At 51.7% G+C, this 22,214-nt stretch overlaps 1 protein-coding gene across 1 annotated transcript in view; it reads right to left on the bottom strand.

Annotated features, from left to right (window-relative positions):
* Grk3 (G protein-coupled receptor kinase 3) overlaps window positions 1–22,214 on the bottom strand; it is a 48,137-nt gene that overhangs the window by 7,295 nt on the left and 18,628 nt on the right. Inside the window, exons 4-14 of the mRNA XM_090320354.1 lie at window positions 20,294–20,395; window positions 17,916–17,990; window positions 16,579–16,640; window positions 14,461–14,512; window positions 13,338–13,429; window positions 12,281–12,380; window positions 9,407–9,485; window positions 7,828–7,958; window positions 5,514–5,608; window positions 4,961–5,068; window positions 716–782 (exon numbers count right to left, since the gene is read on the bottom strand). Coding sequence (XP_090176480.1) covers window positions 716–782; window positions 4,961–5,068; window positions 5,514–5,608; window positions 7,828–7,958; window positions 9,407–9,485; window positions 12,281–12,380; window positions 13,338–13,429; window positions 14,461–14,512; window positions 16,579–16,640; window positions 17,916–17,990; window positions 20,294–20,395 — 963 coding nt within the window. The remainder of the gene's footprint in view (window positions 1–715; window positions 783–4,960; window positions 5,069–5,513; window positions 5,609–7,827; window positions 7,959–9,406; window positions 9,486–12,280; window positions 12,381–13,337; window positions 13,430–14,460; window positions 14,513–16,578; window positions 16,641–17,915; window positions 17,991–20,293; window positions 20,396–22,214) is intronic.

Here is a 22,214-nt window from a genome sequence, read left to right as displayed (position 1 = left end):
CCACAGAACATAGAAAGGCTTCAAGTCCATCAGCAGAGTGGAGACAGATGGGAAGCAGAGGCAGCAGGCTCCACCTCCTCTGGCCTCTCCATCTTCCTCCTCCTGCCTCCCTGGCCTCCCTGGCGAGGGACCCCTTCTCCCTTGTCACTGGCTTAGCTGTGGGCTGGATTTTTCCATGCCTTTCTTGTGCTGTTGCTTTGCAAATCTTGAGCACGGCTTTGGCCTCTGTTTCTATTCTTTTTTTTTTTTTTCCTTTTAGGAATTCTAGAAATGTCCTTTAGATTTATTTCAGAAATGAAAAATATTTTATTTATACATGTATATCATGTATGTTTTGTAACCATATAACGATTTATTTCACTTTGATTCTTTATTGTTAATATCTTACTGATATTTTATTCTTAATGAAATGAAACATGAAACTATGATGCAAACAAAAACTGTGTGTGTTTGCCTGTGTGTAGAGAGCCAGTAGCTCACGTCTGTGATCCTAGCTACTCAGGAGGCTGAGATCTGGAGGATCAGGGTTTGAGGCTAGGCTGGGCCAGAAGTCTATCCAATGACTATCACCAGCTTACCAGCAAAAGGTTGGTATGGAAGCATGGCCCCAGGTGGTAGAGCACCAGCCAAGCAGCAAGCTTAGTAAGAGCAGTGCGCCCTGAGTGCAAGCCCAAAGGAAAAGCACTTAAACTAATAATAATTTAACCCCACTTACCACAGTCATTGTCATCCGATCAATCTCATGCTTATCTTTGGTTTTATGCTGTCTGAAGGGGCTATGTCTGTAAAAACAGAAGGTTCTATTATAATGCCGCATCAGGTAACCTAGCACACAGGCGGAGAGATGTCTGGAGAAACGTGGTGTCCCTTTACTCATCATTCAAAAGAGAGAAATGCAGAAGCCACAGCAGGAGTCCTTTCTGGGGGACATGGATTAGGGGCTGGCCCTGGGCCCCTCTGAATGGCCACCTTCCCACTGGAGCCAGTGGCTCGGCTCCAGGCTTTCCACTGACAGCCAGTAGGGGGCGATCCTAGCAGGGGGGTCATGGAATGGAGGCGCAGGCACCAATCTATCCTGTGTGGCCAAGCTGAAGACAAACACCAGTGCGAACTGCCCACCAAATACATGCACCGTCCCCTAAACGAGCCAAGAACCGCCTTCAAAAGGAGACTGTCAAGATGAATGCAGCCCAGCCTATAACCCCGGTGCACACGGCTCCATCAGGAGCTGCAGGGTGGGACTCGTCCTCAGGCTTCACCCTGGCAGAGCCCAGGAGTTCTGGGCCATAGGTCTTCAGCACCAGCCAGCGGACCTGGGCTGGGCCTGTGTCCCACATCTCATGAGGGAAAAGAAAAGCCCCCACTGTGCAGGGGCAGGGTGGCACACAGTAGGTCCCCGTGACATCTAGGGGCCTGATCACGGTGTGAATGGTGTTCACTTGCGAGTGGCACGCCAGGAGCTCTGCATGCTTTTCCCTTTGGCTATCTTTATAGGATACTTTTAAATATGCAAATTGAGATGACATCACCTTTGTTACATTTGCGATGTTAAAAAGAGATTCATATGATTGTGTTTTAGTTTCCAAGGAGGGGGGGGAACATGGCCAAACTGTTGCGCTGAGAAAGCAAACAAGTATGAGAACAAAGTGTCATTTCTTATTTATAATTAGTTTAAAACACTTTGTCCTGGCATCCTTTTCCTTCCTACGAAATCCACAGACATACTGGCATGGCGCTGCCTCTTGTTGACAGTTATTTTCTCTGCTGGCCGAGTAGCCTCCCCACCTGCAGGGATTCACAGTCTGCAGTGAGGGATTCTATGAAGACCCGGTTCCAGCAAAACTGCTCCCGTCCCGGCTCCCACGTGCAAAGCCATGGGCCACAGGACACCCCGTGGGGCTGTCAAACACGAGAGACGAGGGGTCACGGGCTCCACCCTCGGGGGTTAGCACCGGATCTTGGTGCGCTGAGTGGGTGTGCCTTTCTGGTGGCTCTTGCTCCCACTCCTTTTTCTTTTGGTGGTATAGGATCTTGAACTCAGGGTCTTGTGCTTGCTAGCCAGGTGCTCTCCACAGGAGCCAAGTCTCCCACCCTGTTTTGCTTTAGTTTGTTTTTCAGATAGGGTCTCCTGCCTTTGCTGGGAACGCGCCTTAGACATTGATCCGCCTATGTAGACCGCCCACCTGGCATGGCTGGGATTACATGCGAGAACTGATAAGCCTGGCTCGTGTTCCTTCCCCCTCTACCCCTCTGTGCTTTCTCATCATGGGCTCTGTCCATCCCACTGGGATGGTGCTGGAGGCCCAGGCCAGAGGCCACCTCACACTCCCGAGCCCTGGACTTGACAACTGGGAGTGGAAGGAGTCATGCCGTGTCTGGCTTCACTTATAGCAGCTTGAGGCTGGCAGAGAAAGCCTCGCAGGGAAACAGTGAATTTGAGGACAATTCAAAAACAGCAATAAAAAAAATATAACAATAAGGAGGAGAAGCAGGGTGCTTGTGGCTCACACCAACAATCCTACCTACTCCAGAGAGTTGAAGCCAGGCCAGGCAGGAAAATCCATGAGCCTCTTATCTCCAATGAACCACCAGAAAACCTGAAGTGGAGCTGTGGTTCAAGGGGTAGAGCGCTAACCTTGAGCTGAAGAGCTCAGGGACCGTGTGCAGGCCTAGAGTTTAAGCCCCGGACTGACAATAAGTAAAAAAATAAATACATGAATAAGTAAATATACATAAATACATAAATTAACATATGAAATAGTAAGAAGAAGAGATGAAAACCCCTCACACTCAGAGTTGATTCTAGAACACGAGCACAATTTTATGCTACATTAAATACACCTTTTCAGTCAAAGTGGATGGCTGGCAGATGCCCATCAACATTCCTGAACAAACCCAGCCACTTGGAAATGACCGCACACCAAGTGCCCCCCTCACACCCCTCCGGGGGATGGAAAATCAATGTCAAGTAGCTACTGTGTGATCAACCCACGTGAAACTGCAGCAAGTTCACAGATTTGCCATAGGGACGCAGGTGCCTGCCTCTTCCACTCTGCCTTTTACACGGTGTGAGAATGAAGGTAGCACAAAGACGGGGCCTTCTGGGATCGAGCTAAGCCCCCAGCTCCCCTGAGCTCGGCGCCCAGCTCTCCTTCCCTAGGCACCAGCCATGGCCTCCAGACCCCCTATTGCCCTTCTCTTCCCATCCAGCCTGGGCCCAGCCTCAGGGACCTTTCTGCCTACTCAATTTCCTCGGGGAGACCCCACGGGGGCTGAACGAACAAGGGATTCACCTCTTCCAATTTTACAGGCTCCAGGCTGGAACTGTAGCCATGCGGCCAGAATTAATTGTAATTACTGCTTATTCACTTCTGCAGTCACAGTGCCGCCACCCGCTCCCCGGACTGTGTGCGGACATACTTTGCCTCAGGTATGATGACAAGGAAGGGACGGCCCATATGCAAGACCCCATAGGTGTCCCTGGAGTATATATGACCACTAGATTTGACGATGGCCGTTCCACTGCAGGGAGGTTGTGCCCTACCCCCAGGGTCCGCCAGCGGGGATCAGAATCTCATCTCCCATGGGGATGCAAGCCCAGACCTCAGAGGGAGCCCCCAAGGGCAAGCAACAAATGCTCTAATCAGGTCAGCTAGTCTGAGGACAGGAATTAAGGCTGCCCAGGCTCCACACACACATACCAAGATTCAATTACTGAGCAACAGACCTGGCTTTTGAAGCCATAACACCATCTGACATCCCCAGTGGATGCAGTGAGCAGCTAGCAAACAACTGGATTGCGGACATCCTGAGGAGATGGCCGGGGCGCTGGCAGCCTGGGCAGGGGGCGTGGGGCTTCACCTCTGCAGAACATACTAAGTAAATACAGCCAGCAGCAGCCCTCCACTTTCTGATGAACAAAAAAAACTCTAGACTCCAAGTGGGAACTTTTGACTAGGAACACATCAAGTGAGGGGCTTCTGGGGCTTCCCAGAATAAGAATAAAATAACATACTCTAAGTTATACCAAAAACTGAAGTTTCATCCAGGCCTGGTGACTCACACCTGTAATCCTAGCAACTCAGGAGGCTGAGATCTGAAAATGGAGATTCAGAGCCAACCCAGGCTGGAAAGTCCATGAGACTCTTACCTCCAATTGACCTCCAAAAAGCTGGAAGTGGAGCTGTGGTTAAAGAAGATTTTTCCTTTCCTATTCTCTTTGATCATCTTTGGTTTTGAATAAGGATCACACATATAATATCAAACATTAAAAGCACAAGTTAGTTTCAGTGTGTTTACAAATAAATGCACATTTTTAAACTTGGTCTTTCTGCATAGGTCTCAAAATGCTTTAGCTTCCTTGGCGAAGAATGAGAAATTAATTCACACCGTTCCACAATCCACATTTTGTGTGTGTGCCAGACCCGGGCCCCATCCCTGCGGGTTTCTTCCTACCACTTGGGCCCCACTTCCACTTTCTGCTTTCTAGTGGTTAATTGGAGATAAGAGCCTCACAAATTTTCCTGCCCAGACTGGCTTTGAACCGCAGTCCTCAGGTCTCAGCCTCTTGAGTAGCTAGGGTGACAGGTGCGAGCCATGGGTGCCTGGAAACATATTTTAATACAGTTCTTGCTCCTGGAGCAAAGGATATCAATGGAAGTATTTCAAAGTACACTGCTTCATTCTAGTCCTATTTCACTCAGTCCCAGATCAAAAGCAGAATGATTTGCATATAGTGTGGAACAGAAATGCAAAGCCACAGACACGACTCTCCAGGCCTTCGAGACAGACGGACAGGCAGGCAGACAGAGCCGGCACGGGCTTGCTAATCTGTGTGTGGCTGGAAGGGCACTGTGTGGTTGAAGGAGACAGGGATGATCATTTCTAGGTTTTCTGAATTTGCCTTGTGACTCACATCTCGGGATGGTGGGGTGTACAGTAGGGCGGGGTGTTCACTCACCCTCGCAGGAGCTTGAAGAGCATGCAGCCCAGGGAGAACCAGTCAGCGCTGCTGTCGTAGGCCGTCCCCTTCTGCAGGACCTCCGGGGCCATGTACCCATGGGTGCCCCTGCAAGGAAGGAAGGCAGGATGGGCATGAGAGCACTCTGCCTGGGGCTGGGGCGGTGCCAACCATGTGAATGGGGAGAATACACAGTGCGCTTCAACAACCCCCCCCCCAAAGGAGCCCATGGGAAGCCACCCTTTCCACTGAAAAGGACAGTTCACAAGCCCACAGTCTCCCCTGCTCTCCTCCCCCTGCCCTCTGTCCTTGGGATCCGGGCAGCCATGCCTGGGCAAGGGAGAGGAAGAAGCAGACAGGACCACAGGCTGGCGACTTCACCGCCACCCGGCTCAGCCCTGAGACCAGGGCTCCACCTGAACACGTGTAGGATTGGAGTGGGGGCAGTGGCCCTGCCTCCTCCACCTAGGACGCTGGGATCTCCACGGACTGGCACCACCGTGGGCTTGGCTGGAGCCAGGGCTAAGCCAGCGATGGGGAGCGGGTCACTCACACACTGGCGTGTGGCTTCTTCTTGGAGAAGTCGCAGGCAAGGCCGAGGTCAGAGATCCTTGCGTGCCCGTACTCATCCAGGAGGATGTTTGCAGGCTGGAAGGAAACATGAGACAAGGCTGGGAGTAATCGGGGTCTCTGAACCTCATGCAGCTGAGCCATAGTGCCAGTGTCACAAGAGGGCAGGACAAGGAGGCCAAGCATCTGCTCCTTACACACCACCACCCAGAAGGCCCAGAACCAGCCCTCAGCATTCCCTCCCCGCCCCCTCTCCTCTCTTCTTCCCTCTATATACCAGTACTAGAACTTGAACTCGGGGCCTTGCCGCTGTTCCTTAGCTTTTCCTCTTGAGGCTAGCATTCTACCGCCCAAGCCACAGATCCAGTTCTGGTTTTTTGCTGGTCAATTAGAGATAGAAGTCTTACAGACTTCTCTGCCCAGGCTGGCTTTGAACTGTGATCCTCAAATCACAGCCTCCTGAGGAACTATGATTATAGGAGTGAGCCAGCAATGTCTAGCCTCAAAGCAAGTTTCCTGATACTGAACCAGCAACCCCAGGCAAGATGGGGTCTCTCAGCAATGGGGAACAGGGCTACCCAATATGTGACTCCCATAACTCACCACCCCCTGCCCCAGGAACTGAGGGAATGAGGACACGAGGCACCAATCACTGAAGAGTCCTGTGAGGATGTATGGGTGCTGACCTCAGAGAGGAAGACAGCCACACCCACAGAGCCCCCGCTCATCCTGACAGCATCATTCCTGTTCGCTGGGCCATCGGCAGCATAGAACCCTAACAAATGGCCAGGCAGTGTGCCAGCCCTGCCTCTGATGAAATATACCTACTCAAGATTAGATATGGTCAGAATAATCAAGGAGTGACCGAGCTCTCCCCTGGCATACACTGAATTACCATCATCTTAATATTTTTTATGCTGAAGAGCAACTATTGTTTTTCCCCTGAAATAGAATTGATGGTGTGCTATTATAAACTCAGAGCAATGAGCAGACGTGAGGGCTGGAATTAAGTTTGAATAGGAATGAAGTAATCCTATTGCCTACTAAGTAGCTCAGAAAACAAAAATACAGCAGCATAAAGATGGTTAGAAACCGGTGATGGATTTAAATTAAAATGCATCCCAATAGCCAGCCATGGGTCTTCTGCCTGGGTATTATTCTCTTGTGAAACCCACATACGGAAATCAAATGTCAATGGGTGCTTAATTATTTCTAATTCCATTTTCTTTTAAAAAAAAACCCACATTGTTTTGTTTTCCTGGTGCTTGCATGAAAATTAAAGGCATAATTCCTTAACCCTGTAGAGGGGCTGAGGATTGACAGTCATTTCTAAAGGAAAGAAAAAAAATAGATGTGCTTAGCACACAACATCCATAGTGTTTTAGGTTAAGCAGAAGGTAAGAACCAGGCAACAGCTCGGCGGCTCCTCGGGGGTGAGCAGGACCTGCGGCCTGGGCTGGCTCCGGTGCATCTGTCCATTCTAGGAGGAAGCTGGCCTCTCAGTACAGTGTCCTCAGTACCGAGGCCTGAACTCAGGGCCTAAAGTCCCTTAGCTTGCTAGCTTGCTGCTCTACCACTTCCGCTATGCCTCCAGTGCGGCTTTTGGCCAATCCTGGGGATCACAAAGATTTTTCTTCCCATGATGACCTTGAGTGCCCATCCTCCAGGGACATTCGCCGCCTGAGTAGCGGAGATGACGGGTGTGAGCCACCGTTGGCCGGCTAGTGATCTTTTCCACATGCGCACATTTGCATAGGCCTGTCTGGAACTTGGTGAGGTGCCTGCCTTTGGCCTGCAGGGGCTTGGTGGGCATCACTGGGGATGGACGGACTTGGCCAGCTGCCCGTGAAGGACCTGGGACAGAGCTCGGGGCCTGAGTGGGCCGCTCCGTGCAGCTCTGTCTCTACTTCTGAAGTCCTGGGGTGAGCACAGATCATGAGGCTTGGGACCTGGGCATAGTGTGGAGCCGCCGCAGGCAGACACCCTCAGTAGGCGGCTGTAGAGAAGCTGAGGCTGGACCACTCCCGGCCCCCTCAGATATACCTGCTGCCCTACAGCTGAAGTATAAAACGGACAGCACCCCAAACTGCCCAGCTTGCTTTTCATTCACGAAATATGCCAGGGTACTTAGCACAGGCTACATCAGCCGAGGGGGTGTGTGTGGAGGGAGGGGGACGTAGTTTCCATGGCAACAGAGATGGCTGGAGGCTCAGCCCCTGCCAAGCCAGGCCTGGGGGAGACCTGCACGAGGAGTGGGGGAAGAGGGCACGGTGGGGCGAGGCACGGCCTATCCTCACCTTCAGGTCTCTGTAGACGACGAAGCGGTTGTGCATGTGCTCCAGCCCCAGGATGATCTCCATGGCGTAAAATCGCATCTCCTTCTCGGAGAACACGCCGTGCTGGGACAGGTGGTAGTGCAGGTCGCCCCCTGCAACCAGCAGGACCTGGTTAAACCTCGGCACGGCACCGGGTAGAGGGACCACGGGGCGCCTGCCCCCCCCCATTCCCCTGCCCTTGGCGTCCTAGTTTTGATGGGAGACTTGCAATGTCAGAGAGAAAACTTGAGCCCAGACGCACTTTCGGGTGAGGATAGGCCACACTGACGGGCTCAACACCCAGGACACCACCGAAGCTGGGGCCAGCTAACCTGCGGGTGTTACCCGGGTCCTGGCTGTGAGTGATCTAATCTGTGCTCAGGGCCGAGGATGGCTCAGCTACAGCCACTACAGACACATCTAACACTAAACATTGACGGGGGGGGGGGGGAAGGGGGGGCGGCGGCGGGAGTGTGGCCTCGTGGTACAGTGCCTGCCTACCATGCACAAAGACTCAGGTTCGATTCCTCAGTACCACATACATAGAAAAAAAGCCAGAAATGGTGCTGTGGCTCAAGTGGTTGAGATCTAGCCTTGAGAAAGCCCGAGGACAGTGCTCAGATTCTGAGTTCAAGCCCCAGGACTGGCAAAAATAAGTAAATAATAAATAAAAAATAAATGACTGTGGGGAGAGATGGCAGACACACAAGTACAGTGAGACTGATGAGGTTAAGCCCAGGTGGTGAGGCCCTGTCTCCAGCAAAACACCCACATGTCTCAACTCCTCCACAACGCAGTGTTGGGAGCAGGAGGCAGTCATGGGTCCTCAAGTTACGGGGACAGAGCAAGGAAATGCCTCCTTAAATCACAGGGAAAGTGCGTGCTGATTTACAAAAGCTAGCGAGCGGCCGACTTCAGAGCCTTTCCACCCCACATGTCTTGTGGCACCAATGCTATCAGAACAGTGCAGGAATGCCCTCACCACCCCCAAAAGGCTGCCCCTTCACCCTCCATCAGCACTGCCTTTTTTGAAGGACGGTGGAGGACCTACTCCGCCATAAATTCCTGTGTTTCTGTATCAATTTGATTTTATTTCAGACACTCAGGGAACTTCAAACAAACAAACAAAAAAAGACTTTACCATAGGAAGGGTTGGACTATAAACCTTGTTAATTTCAGCTCTTCTTACTTAAAAAAAAAAATCCCCTGAATACATGCGTCTCCCTTTCCCCTGTTAGCAGCATCTGCAGCCAAGTGCTGTGTTTCAGGGGACGAGCAGCGTCCCGCTGGTGTAGAGCTGCGGAGGGCTGGGCTGAGATCCAGCCTGGCCCACAGTCACCCCTGCAGAGTCGGCTTTAAACACCCGGCTCTCCTTGGCCACTTAAGATGGAGAGCCGGGACACTGGCTAATTAAAACCCCAGACCAGCTGCACTCCAGAAAACCCAAACCACCCTGCCAGCATTTATTTTAGGAGAATTATTTTCTAGCAGCTCCCCGCTTCCTAAGCAAGACGGGGTGGGGGGAGGTGGGCTGAGCCCCGGCTCGTCCTGAACGACCTACCGTTCATCAGGTCCAGGATGAAGCACAGCTTGTCCGGCGTGTGGAAGGCATAGGTCATACAAACAATGAACGGACAGTCCTGGTGAGGAACAGGTTCATGAGAGAAGGTTCTGGATAGTGCGTCCATCACCAGATCCCACACCATGGACTCTGGCCGGCCCACGTGGGGGGTGGGGGACAGAACGCATGGATGACCAGATCTGGCTAGTGGCAAAGGTTGAGTGACCTGGGCAGTGACAGGGGGACCTGGTCACTGGGGAATGCGGCACCCCCATTCCTGTGGCCTCCTGTGGGCCAGGCTCTGCGGACAGGGAGGGCTCTAGGTCCCCATCCATCTCTGCTTCTGAGAGGGGAAGCAGCCCACCAGAGGAGGAAAAGGTCTCGGGTTATTGTCTGCATGCACAAAGGGGAAAATCCAATTAAATGAAGCCTTTGAAAGCAAAAAGGAAAAATAAAGTGCAGTTTGAGATGGGTGGCGCAAGCCAACTGGAACAGGGCTCCAATCCCCACCCCCGCCCCCTGGATCTGTGATCCCATGCAGCCTTGGTGAAAATGAACTTTGAAGAGGAGGGGGCCGGCTTGTGGCCTCTCTGGGGGACCAGGCTGCTTGAGGCCACAGGCTTCCCAGACTGTCCATTCACAGACGTTAGGAGTGTGGCCTCCTCCCTCACTCCAGGGGGACCTCACACACTTGTATCTGGAGGGAAGAGCAGAGGGGGGGGGGCAGCCCAGGACCACCCCTCCACATCCCTGGGGCGCAAGTGGCCCTGAGGTGGGGGCAGGAGGTGAATGGCGTGTGGCGGTCCTGCCCATGGCTGCTCTAGGAAGCGCACAGGGAGCAGGGTCTACGCCACACAGAGGAGGGGAAGCCATGCTGAGCAGACAGAATGCCCCTGAGTCTGCCTGGTTTAAAGACAGGGAAACACAGCTCCTCACCTTGCCGCCAAGGGACATGACTTTCCTGAACTCACAGCCACAGCCCACCCTCATACCCCTTTCCCCCCACCTCCCCACCCCGCATCCTGCCCCTCCCTGAGCCCCCAGAGCTTCTTCTGCACCCATTCTGTATAAGGCAGTTTCTCTTTGACTCAAGGCCAGCCAGGCTCTTGGAAGCCCTCGTTTTCCCCGTGCCTTGACCTCAACCTTGACCTTGACCTTGACCTATCAAGACTTGATCAAATCCGATCCTAGCCTGCTCCACTCACTACAGCCTCTCTTGGAGGCCTCCCACTCCCTTCACAGCGCCAGCCTGAAATGCTCCAGGGCTGCCCAGGACACTGGCTCCATCCCAGATAGAGTGACAGGGCCAGGCCTCTGCCAGCGAAGACTCCTGAGCTCGTGGGCACCACAGCAAGCCCGCCCGGGGCTCACTCTCCAGCCCACACACTTGTTGTAGCTTTTCAATCCCACATCTCGCCCATGCCTCTTCTAGGAAACGCCTGGGTCTGCACAGGCTGTGGCCCAGCCCCCCATAGTGTCAGAGATGGACACTATGGGGGAAGAGGGAAGGCAGGCATGCCTGTAGTCTCAACTACTCAGCAGAGATCTGGAGGATCACAGTTCAAAGCCAACCTGGCAATGAAACCTTGTGAGACTCCACCTATGATTAACCAGCAAGGAAAAAGCAAGGCTAGACTTGTGGCACAAGTGGTAGAGCAACAGTGGTGAGCCTGTGTTCTGTCAGAGACAGCTCTAAAACGCTCAATCAGAACTCACATTCCACCCCTGGCACACGCATTTCAAACACGGCATGCGGGGAGGGGTGCTACTAGTCCAGGAAAAACATACACCTTTCAAGCTGCTTCAGAGGGGGGCCCTAGCACCCAATTGCCAAATGTACCCCCACAGGATCTGACCGGCAGTGGATCTGAGAGTCCTTAATGGCCCTCCCCTGCTGCCTGGATAAAGCAAACATTAAAATCCTATTTGCAAATTTCTTTCTACTTCTCCAACATCAAAACACTTTTCCCACGGGCTTTCTTCAGAAGGTACGAGGCTCTTAACGTAGCTCATAAAAAATGAATGCTTCAATCGCTGCTTATAATTTTCAAGCATGAGCATGTTTGAAACGTACAACTCAGAAGGGCAACTCAAGGGCCACCTGAGGCCCACAGCAGACCCACGTAGCTCATAGGCTGAGGAGTCCCCTGCCCAGACAGCTTCATCGACACACACGGGGCCTCATATGGGAGGCTGAATGCCAAGTGTGCAAGGCAGAGGTGCATAATTAACTATTTATGGCCGCCCAGTTTTCCTTCCTCATGGATCAGGTAAATTACACCACCTCCAGATCAAAATGGTAAGGAAGGCAGCCAGTGCACCCCACTCTACACATGCAAAGTGAGATTCTTGCAGCTGGGCGCTGGCAGTTCACACTTGTCTTCCTAGCTACGCGGGAGGCTGAGACCAGAAGATCATAGTTCAAAGCCATCCTAGGCAAGAAAATTTGTCACCAATTCATTAGCAAAAAGGCAGAAGTGGTGCTGTGGCTCAAGTGGTAGAGCACCAGCCTTAAGCCAAAAAAGCTCAGGGACAGTGCCCAGGTACTGAGCTCAATCCCTAGGACTGGCAAAAAAAAAATTAATAATAATAAAATAAACCCAGCTGACTGTGATGAGGATATAAGGATCGTGTCAACAGGGTACAGTCCAGGAGTGGTGGGATGCAGGTGGTAACCCTGGATTTGACACTGAAGGGGTCCAGGCCAGGGGGGGCAGGCTGAGCAGCTCCTGGGAATTTAGACAAGGTTCTGGAGCCACTTCCTCCCTGGGGTTAACAGTCTCGTCCCGCATTCAGAAGCCCCTCTGGCTGTGTACAGAAGGATGGGGGAGGGGCGCGGGGCGTGGGGACTGGCAGGGCGGAACTGGCACTCACCCCGGTGCTGACCAGCGACAGCATGATCCTTTCGTTCAAGGCCAACGTCTCTCCCTGCTTCATCTTGAGTCTCTTCTTATCCAAGCATTTCATTGCATACCTGCCACCACAAATATGACAGCCAAACCCAGAGGCTCAGGGCCCAGGGGAGAGGGAGCTGGGGAGGGGGAGAGGTGACCAAAATACTTCAGGCTGACTTCTGTCCACAGTGAACACAAAGCCAACTGCTGGACCTGCGGGACCCTCTAGTAAGCCAGGCCCCTGGCATGGGAAGTGATGGGGAGGGGGGAGGAGCTAGCTCACAGCCAGGCTCCACCCACCCTCCCCTGGCTGGCACCTGTCCTAGTGTGGGGGCCTGGAGGTAGCCTAGGGACACAGAATTTGCCCTCCAAGCCCAAGGCTCTGGGCTCCATGCCTACCACCCAGGTGTCCATGCTCCGCACATGACCCTGGTTCACCATCCTTGCTCGCTGTGCTCCACAGACACAGGCAAGGCTAGATCACTGGTCACTCCTCTTTGTCTCTTTTTTTTCTGTTTTTTTCTTTCCTTTTGAACTCGGGTCCTAGGGGCTGTCCCCGAGCTTTTGTGTGCATGGCTAGCACTCTACAACTTGAGCCACAGCTCCATTCTTAGCTTTTATTTATTTTTTTTGCGAGTCCTGTGGCTTGAACTCAGGGCCTGGGCACTGTCCTTGGGCACATTTTGCTCAAGGCTAGTGCTCTGCCACTTGAATCACAGTGCTACTTCTGTGTGTGCGGTACCAAGAAAGCGAGCCCAGGGCTTCGTGCATGCTAGGCGAGCACTCTACCACTAGGCTACACTCCCAGCCCCTGTTTTGGTATTTTTAATTGATAAGAGACTCACAGGCTTTTCCTAGACTGACCCCAAACCCCAACCCTCAGATCTCAGCCTCCTGAGTGTCTGGGATTACAGGCGTGAGCCACGGCTCCTGGCATCGGGGCTGCAGGCTGGGCTGTTCTCTAGGGGACTGCCCCTGGAAGGGAATGTGAACTGGCCTTACCGGCTCTGGGAAGTAGATGGGGGCAGGAGGCTTACATCTTTCCGGTGTCTGCTTTCCGGCAGCCATACACTTCCCCAAATCCACCTCTTCCAATAATCCGGTGGACGCTGAAGTCATTCATGGTCAGCTGCAGGGCCAGAGCCACAGGGAGACAGACAAGAGAAGACTTAGGGCCGCACCCTTGAGACAACAGTAGCCACTCAAAGCCAGGGCAGCAGTGGAGCTTGTAGACTGCTGTTTATTAATTTATTTAGTCACTGGTAGGGCTTGAACTCAGGACCTGGGCGCTGTCCCTGTGCAGTTTCACCCAAGGCTAGTGCTTTACCATTTTGAGCCACAGGGCCACTTTTTTTTTTCTGGTGGTTAATTGGAGATAAGAAGTCCCATGGGACTTTCATCCCGGGCTGACTTTGAACCTCGATTCTCAGAGCTCAGCCTCCTGAGCAGCTAGGGTGGCAGGGGTGAGTCACTGGCAGCTGGCTTGTAGGTTGTTTTTATCACGCTCAAGATAATCAGGAAGATGATAACTTGTTCTACTAAACCGTGCCCTTTTTTTTTTTTTTTTGCCAGTCCTAGGCTTGAGCTCAGGGCCTGAGCACTGTCCTTGGACTTTCCTCAAGGCTAGTGTTCTACCCTGAGCCACCACACCACTTCTGGCTTTTTTCTATGCATGTGGTACCGAGGAATCGAACCTGGGTCTTTGTGCATGCGAGGCAGGCACTCTACCACTAGGCCAAACTCCCAGCCCGTGCCCTTATTTTTATTTATATTCTCCACTTGGAATACTAATACAACCAATAACAGGACCAGGACATGTGGAAGTTATATTAAGGGGGAGATTTGTATTTTTGCTACTATTTTTGTTCAAGGGTCAATCATTTACAGCTCAAAATATCTGTCCTTACATAGATAAGCACATTCTTGGACAAGTATGAAAAAGAACTGAAGAACTGCAATGGCTTATCAGTAAGCAGGGGAAGATGAGCTGTTTAGATGTGTACCCCTGGGGACAATATGCCAGAATCAAGTATTTTCTCAGGAGGTTAAGCCTGAAGATTTTACTTAAATAATGGAAAGAATGGGGGGAGGGGGAGGAGGGAGGGAGGGAGGGAGGGAAGGAGGGGGAAAGGAATGAATAAAAAAAGAGATGATACTCACATGAATATTTAATTCTACATTTTTCCACTGACAAAACCTAGTGAATTTGTCACTAAAAGAGAACACAAGTATGAATTATTCAGAAGTTCGGTGCTGAGTTAGGTAGACTTCTAGATTATTCTTGCGAATGACCACGCTTTGACTTGTGTTTACTCTCCAATATGGGAAGACTTATTCCACGCTGTTGCAAAGACTTTCCCTGCATTCCAGGCTTTATTTGAAGGCTTAAACAAAGGTCTCAAGTCTCTTTTTTCATTGTCATTTGCTGTGGTGACATTTTTTTTTACAAAATCGGAATCAGTAATGTCCACAGGGAGATAGCATAGGCCACATACATAATTCTCTCTCTCCCTCTCCCTCTCTCTCTCCCTTCCTCTTTCCCTCCCCCCCTCTTATTTTATTTTATTTTATTTTTATTGTAATTAGTAAAAGGGTTACATGATATTTGCCAGATAGAAGGTGCATTAATTCACATACATTGATACCCTTTCACATGTTATTTTATTTTTGTTATTGTTGTTGGTTGTGGGGCTTGAACCCTGGGCCTGGGTGCTGTCCCTGAGCTCTTCAGCTCAAGGCTACCGCTTTACCACTTGAGCCACAGCACCACTTCCAGTTAACTGGAGATAAAAGTCTCAAGGACTTCTGCATCCGGGCTGGCTTTGAACCACAATCCTTGGATCTCAGCCTCCTGAGTAGCTGGGATGACAGTCCAGAGCCACCAGTACCTGGCTCTTGACTTTTTTTCTCAGGAGTTTCTCCTCAACCTTCCTAATATTTAGGAAGCTGAGATCATCTTTTGAGCTCTTCTGACAGTCTTCATGATGTACACAGAAAAGCTCTGAAAGCTGGGGAATGGGCCATGAGCTTGCGCACAGGGCTTGGCTCTGGATGCGCCTGGGACCCCTCAGTTCACTCTTGGCTGCTTTCCATTCTAGGGTTCTGAGCTCATGGTGAGGGGTGGGACCTGACGGACGAGCAGCCCGAAGGGCTGGCAGGAGGGGCACAGCCCGTGCGTTCTGCCCAGTGCGGAAAAAGTTCCTCTGGGAAGCACGGTGGCCTGTGGGTGTCCACGCCCAGCGACTCCAGCGAGGTCGTCTGAGGGCACAATGCTCTGAATCAGCAGCACAGTGCGGGGAAAGCGGGGCCACTCCAGGCCACTGGCACCAAGAGCCCCGGCAGAGGCCTCCGCAGGACCCAGCGAGGCCAGGGCAAGACGTAGAAATGGCCGGATGTGGCAGAAACAGGGCCGAGAACTTCTCTGCACTCAGGTCTGCTCACCCAGGTGTGTGATGAGCAGGGGAATGTCACGTGACCACTCACAGCCCTCCAGGACCAGAGCCACCCCACCCCGCCTCGGCCCACCTGGACAGCAACTGAGGCACAGCCAGCACCAGGGAGCTGGTGACCCAGGCAGGACCTGTAACCCCCTGAGACCCCCAGCCAACACACCATGCTATGAATGCTGTGCTTATCTAGGGCCTGAACCTTTCAGAACCCAAGCACATAAGCAGACATAATTTCAGAATGCACCGACAAAAACCAAAACAGTCTGAGGCCTCAAGTGGAAGAGAATGCGAGCATTGAGTGAAAAGGCCAAGCAAGAGCACAAGGTCCTGAGTTCAAGCTCTGTTTCCAGAACAAGGGGAGAAAACTCAGACTATCTGCAGTTAAAAAGAATTGAAGAGGGAGATCTGGGAGTGTGGTCTAGGGGTAGAGTGCTTGCCTAGCACGCAAGAAGCCCTAGGTTCAATTCCTGAGTACCACATACATAGAACAAGCCGGAAGTGGTGCTGTGGCTCAAGTGGTAGAGCTCCCATGTTGAGCAAAACAGAAGAAGGAGGAGGAGGAGGGGGAGGAGGAAGAAGAGCCACCAGCAACAGCTCAAGGACAGTGCCCAGGCCCTGAGTTCAAGCCCCAAGACTGGCAAAAAAAAAAAATGAAGATTGAGGTGAAGCCATACAAATTCAAATTATGTAATACAGAGGATAGAGTCTAGACCACAACCTATGCCACAGCATAGGTTGAAGGAATAAATCAATACACTTAAGAACAACTCATATCAGTGTAAAATGACATGCAACCACACAAGCCACAAATCTATAGATATGTACTCACCTTTCCATGAATTTTTGAAAAATGTTGCCTCGAAGACTCTCACAGATCTCTTCTATATATGGCTGAGAGGGATGCAAAGAAACCCCATGCTGTACAAATGGGGCGTGCCTCGTAAAACACACACCCCAGGGATGGGGGCAGAGGCTGAGTGGGGGCAGAGCCGGCTCCCTCCTCCCCTGGTACCCAGTGCTCCCACCCCTCCTCCACACATGCAGGGATGCGCCATCCTTGAAGGCTCAGCCCCTCCCACCCTACGGTTATCTCCACCACCAGACGGGCCAGGCTGAGTCCTAGCGCGCGCGCGTGCGTGTGTATGTGCGTGCACATGGTGTGTGTGTGTGTGTGTGTATCCATACTTGGACTTGAAGTGTGGGCCTTGTGGCTTTTTTTTTTTTTTTGCTCAAGGCTGGTGCCACAGCTCCACTCCCCGTTTTCTGGTGGAGATGAGAGTCTCACTGGCTTCTAGCTGCAATCCTCAGCTCTCAGCATCGTGAGCAGCTAGGATGACAGACATGCACCTCCAGCCCCTGGCGTCTTGGATTTCTTACTCACTGTTGAGAAGGGGCCCCCGCCTTTTCATCCTGGCCCTGGACATTGAGAGTAGAACAGTCTGACCTGGGAACTACCAGGACCGTGCATGGTCAGCACGGCGGCCTAAGGCCGGGTTGGGTATGAATTCGTCAGCTACCTGACTGGCTGTGGTTCTGCCTCTAGGGATCTCAGAGCTCAAAGCAGCCAGGAGGAGGAGTGTGAGGCAGCCAGAAGGACCCCCCACCGGAGTCAGACCCAAGCTAAATCCTAACAGGGCAAGGGCTCTACCTACTTAGCCTATGTGAGGCTCCTGCATCCCAGTACCACCAAGGGAACAAAAAAGAAATCATATTTAACCAAGAGGAAAATCTCTGTGGATCTCAATACCCACAGCTGTAAAGTCTCGAGTAATACAGACATCGAAAGTTCTCAGGGGGGCAATGGCTCACACCTCTAATCCTAGCTACTCAAGAGTCTGCGGTCAGAAGAGTCTGGTTTGAAGCCAGCCAGGCAGGAAAAGTTTGTGAGATTGTTATGCCCAATTACCAGGCGTAAAGCTCCAAGTGGAGCTGTGGCTCAAGTGGTAAAACACCAGGCTTGACCATAAAAGCTAAGGGACCCAGGTCCAAAAAAAAAGCTACTGGAAAAAGCTTTCCTTTCTGACATCTTGGTGGCTTTCTGCCACACAATGTTCCCAGAAAACTCCAGGGGCCTTTCCCAGGTACATGTGCAAAGTTCCCACGTGGAGTGAGGGATTCGCTCTGAGCGAATTAGGTCTGTTTTTTTCTGAAGGAATCTCATCTTACCTGGAAAAGGGTTTCTGACACTTCTTTCTTGGACAGATGTCTTTGCACATGTTCTACCGCTTTCTTTGAGAATTGCTGGGGGAAAAAAAAACAAAGACAGTCTTTTAAATAACGATGGATGTAACAAAGCTCAGCTTACGACAATATACAGCAACCTATTGTGATTAGTGGCCCTCATGTGTGCATGTGTGTGTGTGTGTGTGTTACATGTGCATGCATGCATGTGCATGCATGGACACTGGTCCTTGAACTCAGGGCCTGGGCACCGCCTTTCAGCTTTTTCCATCAAGGCTGGCACTCTACCACATCAGCCCTTTGCTCCAACTAGATACAGAGCAATACAAATTAACATATGCATGTGGGCCTTGGAACTGGGCCAGGAGGATAAAGCCAGACCAAGGGGGCTTGGTTTAGAAGTCTCACTGCAGCTCCAGAGAGCAAGGTGGCAGGGAAAACAGAATGGGGTTTTCTGCGACTTGAATTGTATCCCTCTTCCCCACATCTTTCTTGCTTACTTTCTTTTTTTGCTGGTACTAGGGCTTGAACACAAGATCATATACTTGCTTGCTTGGCTGGTACTCTACCACTTGAACAATACCTCCAGCTTGTTTTTTTTCTTGCTGGTTTTGGAGATGAAGCCTCATAGACTTTTCTGCTCAGACTGGCTGCAAACTTCAACCCTTGGGACCTTAGCCTCCTGAGTAGCTAGGATTACAGGCGCAAACTACCACATCCAGCAAATCATGTTGTTCTTAATAATGTCCATGAAGAAAATTGGCTTACAACCCCACACTGTGAAAATCGTGAAAGCCAGGTTCGCAGAGACTCCCCTGCGCGTTGTCCATGGGCCTAGCCCTTCCTGGGGAAGGGAAGAATAAGGCAAAGGGCGGTGAGGGTGGTGGCTGGCTCCAAACGGCTTTCCTGCAAGCTAGGTGGGTGTGGAGAGGAAGTGATGTGGGTGAGCCCAGAAGCCAGGAGGGGTTAAGAACTGGCACTGAGGGTCTGAGGGCCAGTGGAGTACCACTGTCCCAAACAAGGCCAGCCAGTGGCTCAAATGTGCAACCATGTTGCTGTCCCCGAAGCCACTGTCCACATAGTACTGCGGGCACTGGAGATGTGGGATGGAGGGGGAAACTTTTGATCCTCCTCATCTTAATTGATTTAAATTCTGCCTGACCCATGTGGCTACTGCACTGGACAGAGGAGGCTGTCAGTGGAGACTTCTAGAGCAGGTCATGGACTGGAAGCAGGGCTCAGACGTGGGGGCGTGGCTTGTGGTGGGCGTGGTCCTGGGGTGGGCGTGGCCTGTGGGCCTGGCATGAAAGTGGCTCATGGGTGGGGTGTGGGTCTCTGGGTAAGGAACTGGCTCACCACAGCGGGCCGTCCAGGACACCATCAGGACCACAAAACAACAGAAAAAACTGCAAAGAAAAGACCTCCCACTATTAAGTATTTTGCTTACTTACTGTGAAATAATTTCCTAGAATCATTTTTTTTTTCCTACTGGCTGAATGAGATTATCTGACTTTAAGAACAGTGATTTCAATCATTCCTTCACTTGTCATGAGCAAAACTGACATGATAACCTTCCTAATTAAAAAAAATTGAATTTATCAGTAACCTAATTATGTTTTTTTCTTGGTACTGGGGTTTGAATTCAGGGCCTTTGGCTCTAGCACTTGGGCCAGGCCTCTAGCCCAGCCTAATTGTTAAAGTACAGCTAAATTTAAAATGCTAACTCATGCTGGAAGGTCTCAGTGGTAGTGCACTGCCTAAAAGCACAAAAATGGCTCTGGGTTTGATCTCCAGTCTCATAAAGCAACGTAATATTAACAACTAACAATCATAACTACCTAATTCATAAAGTCTTCAATTGAGACTTTTCTTCCACTGATATTATGTTACTTCATTGATTTTTTTTTGCAAGGCATCAGCTTCTGGCAATGTAGCAATTGAATCTGACAGAAAAGAAACTGAAATCTGCATCATATTTACAAGGGGAGGGGGATTTTACACAGGGGAAGAAACCTGTTGAGCTTGGTGGTGTCTGCCTGCAATCCCAGCACTTACGAGAGGATCCCACATTCTGGCCCAGCCTGGGCTACATGGGAGACAAGATCTCCAAAAGCAAATACAAAGAAAGAAGAGCCAGACCCGCCCTGGCAGTACTCTGTGGGGTATGTAAACACCTTCCCACCTTCCCCCTCCCAGTATGCCAGCAGTGGGGAAGGAGGAGGGAGAAAGAGGAGGGAGGAGGAAGGAGGGAAGAAGGAAGAAGGAGGAGGGGAGAGGACGGGGAGGAGGAAGGAGGAAGGAGGAAGGAGGAGGGAGGAGGGGGAGGAGGAAGGAAGAGGAAGGAGGGAGGAGGGAGGACCCACGTGGGAGGAAGACAGGAGCTCCTTCATGATGAAGGCGTCGTAGATCTGCCGGCTTTTGCACAGGCGCTCTTCCTCGTTGTGCAGCTTTTCATACTCTTTGATCTAGATTTGCAAAAGATGCCGTGGGTTGGTTAGACCTAGAAATCCACTGGACTTAGGGACCCTGGCAGCCCCGAGGAAGCCACCCCTGCCCTGGGCCACAGGAAGCACGGCTCCTGGCTGTCACACCAATCAAGGTGGCGGCGTTTACACGGCCAGAGACATGACAGGGGCTTTTCCTCAGGGCCCAGCTGTTTCGCCTCCAGAGGAACACATGATGTCAGGAAACAAACGCTTCCACGTCTCAGTGATGTTACAGTGGGCCCGCCGCGGACCGGCTGTCCCTGCCAATCCTCTCCCACAGAGCACACGGCGCTCAAGTCTGGCAGCGAGTCAGTTCTGAGAGGCACACTTGGCCATCATGTTCCAAAGCCAACACAAAAAATTTATATATATCGTCAGAATTCCTGCAAAGAGACTTTGAAAAATCAGCTGAACAAGTCCTGAGGCTCAACCCGTAAGTAGAAGCCTTTGGTTTTCAGCAACTCAAGAAAGTATCTGCAGAAAGGTTCTGTCAGAGATGATGCTGGGAAGGCAGCCTGGCCAGTGGGGAGCGGGGCCACATAATAACACACACGTCTGCCATGTGTGCAAGCTCTGCCCTCTGCTCTAACCTGCATGCAGAAGAAAGCCACATTCCAAAATTGGTTCCCATTTACTTATAGGAATATTTTGAACTTGGGATCTTGTAACGCTTGCTCTGCTTCTGCTCGAGACTGGTGCTCTACCACTTAAACCAAATCTCCAGCCTAGCATTTTGGAGGTTAATTGGAGATAGAGTCGCCTAGACTCTTCTGTGCCAGGCTGGTTTCAAAACATGATCCTCAGATCTCCGCCTCCTGCGTGGTTAGCATTCCAGACCTGAACCACCCGTGACTGACGTACAGACATACAGCAGCAAAGGCGAGAATGAGGAGGGAAGGTGGTTTAAGGACTAACCAGCCTTACATGGTGACCCAACATTCAGACAAGAGCATTGCTGTGATGAAGAGGGACAGCTGGGTGTCATGACAACCAGAAACATGTGCAAGTTGGACGCGGTGTCTCCACATACACGTGGGGACACAACCTTCTGCAGTCGGAGCCGGAGGTTTGACTACCTCCCTGCAGCACGTGGCAGGCCACTGGACAGGAATCAACAAGGGTAAAGATGGAGCCATCACCTGAACCTCATCAACCCCAACAAGCCCACATCCGACCCTGGTCAGGCTGATGTCTCAGCAGGCTTTAGTCTGAATCCCTACCCCTTCGTCTTCAACCTTATCCCACACCACGCACTCTGTCCGCCAACTGCAGGACGTTGGTCTTTCCCAGCTCCCCGTGTGCATTGGGGGAGGGGCACGGGAGAGGATGGGACCCAGGAGATGCTGCAGGAATGGTTGAACACGGTCCAGAGCCACAGCACAAGGGCAGCCAGGTCCTCTCCAGCCACCAGCCCCAAACCAGAAGAGACAGGAGGAACATGGAGCATGGACTGAGGAGCAAATCAGTCCCGAGCCTCTGTGCTGCAAACCACCCTGCTGAGACATGGGGAAAGGAAACCCCACTTCCGAGGATTGGGCAGAGGCTGCAGCCAGCTGCCCCGTGGGTGGAAGGCTTAGAGGGAATGACCGGCAGTGCTCACCTGGACGCTGGATGAACCAGGGTCTTCCCCAGAGCAACCGAAATTAAAGTGGAATGTATCAGACTGGAGAATGCCTGGGGCCCCAGTATCTATCTGACGGTCGTGTGGGTTTGCAGAGGGCTGTGCTGAGGGAGATGCTGTCTTAGATAGTGAGAAAGGAGGCTGGGCGCCAGTGCCTTACCTGTGTCATCCTAGCTA

This window comes from Megascapheus bottae, chromosome 28 (genome assembly GCF_031878675.1).
Source record: "Megascapheus bottae isolate mThoBot1 chromosome 28, mThoBot2.hap1, whole genome shotgun sequence".
NCBI lineage: Eukaryota > Metazoa > Chordata > Mammalia > Rodentia > Geomyidae > Megascapheus > Megascapheus bottae.
The sequence above is the reverse complement of the archived record's forward strand: the minus strand, read 5'-3'. Positions and strand labels throughout refer to the sequence as shown.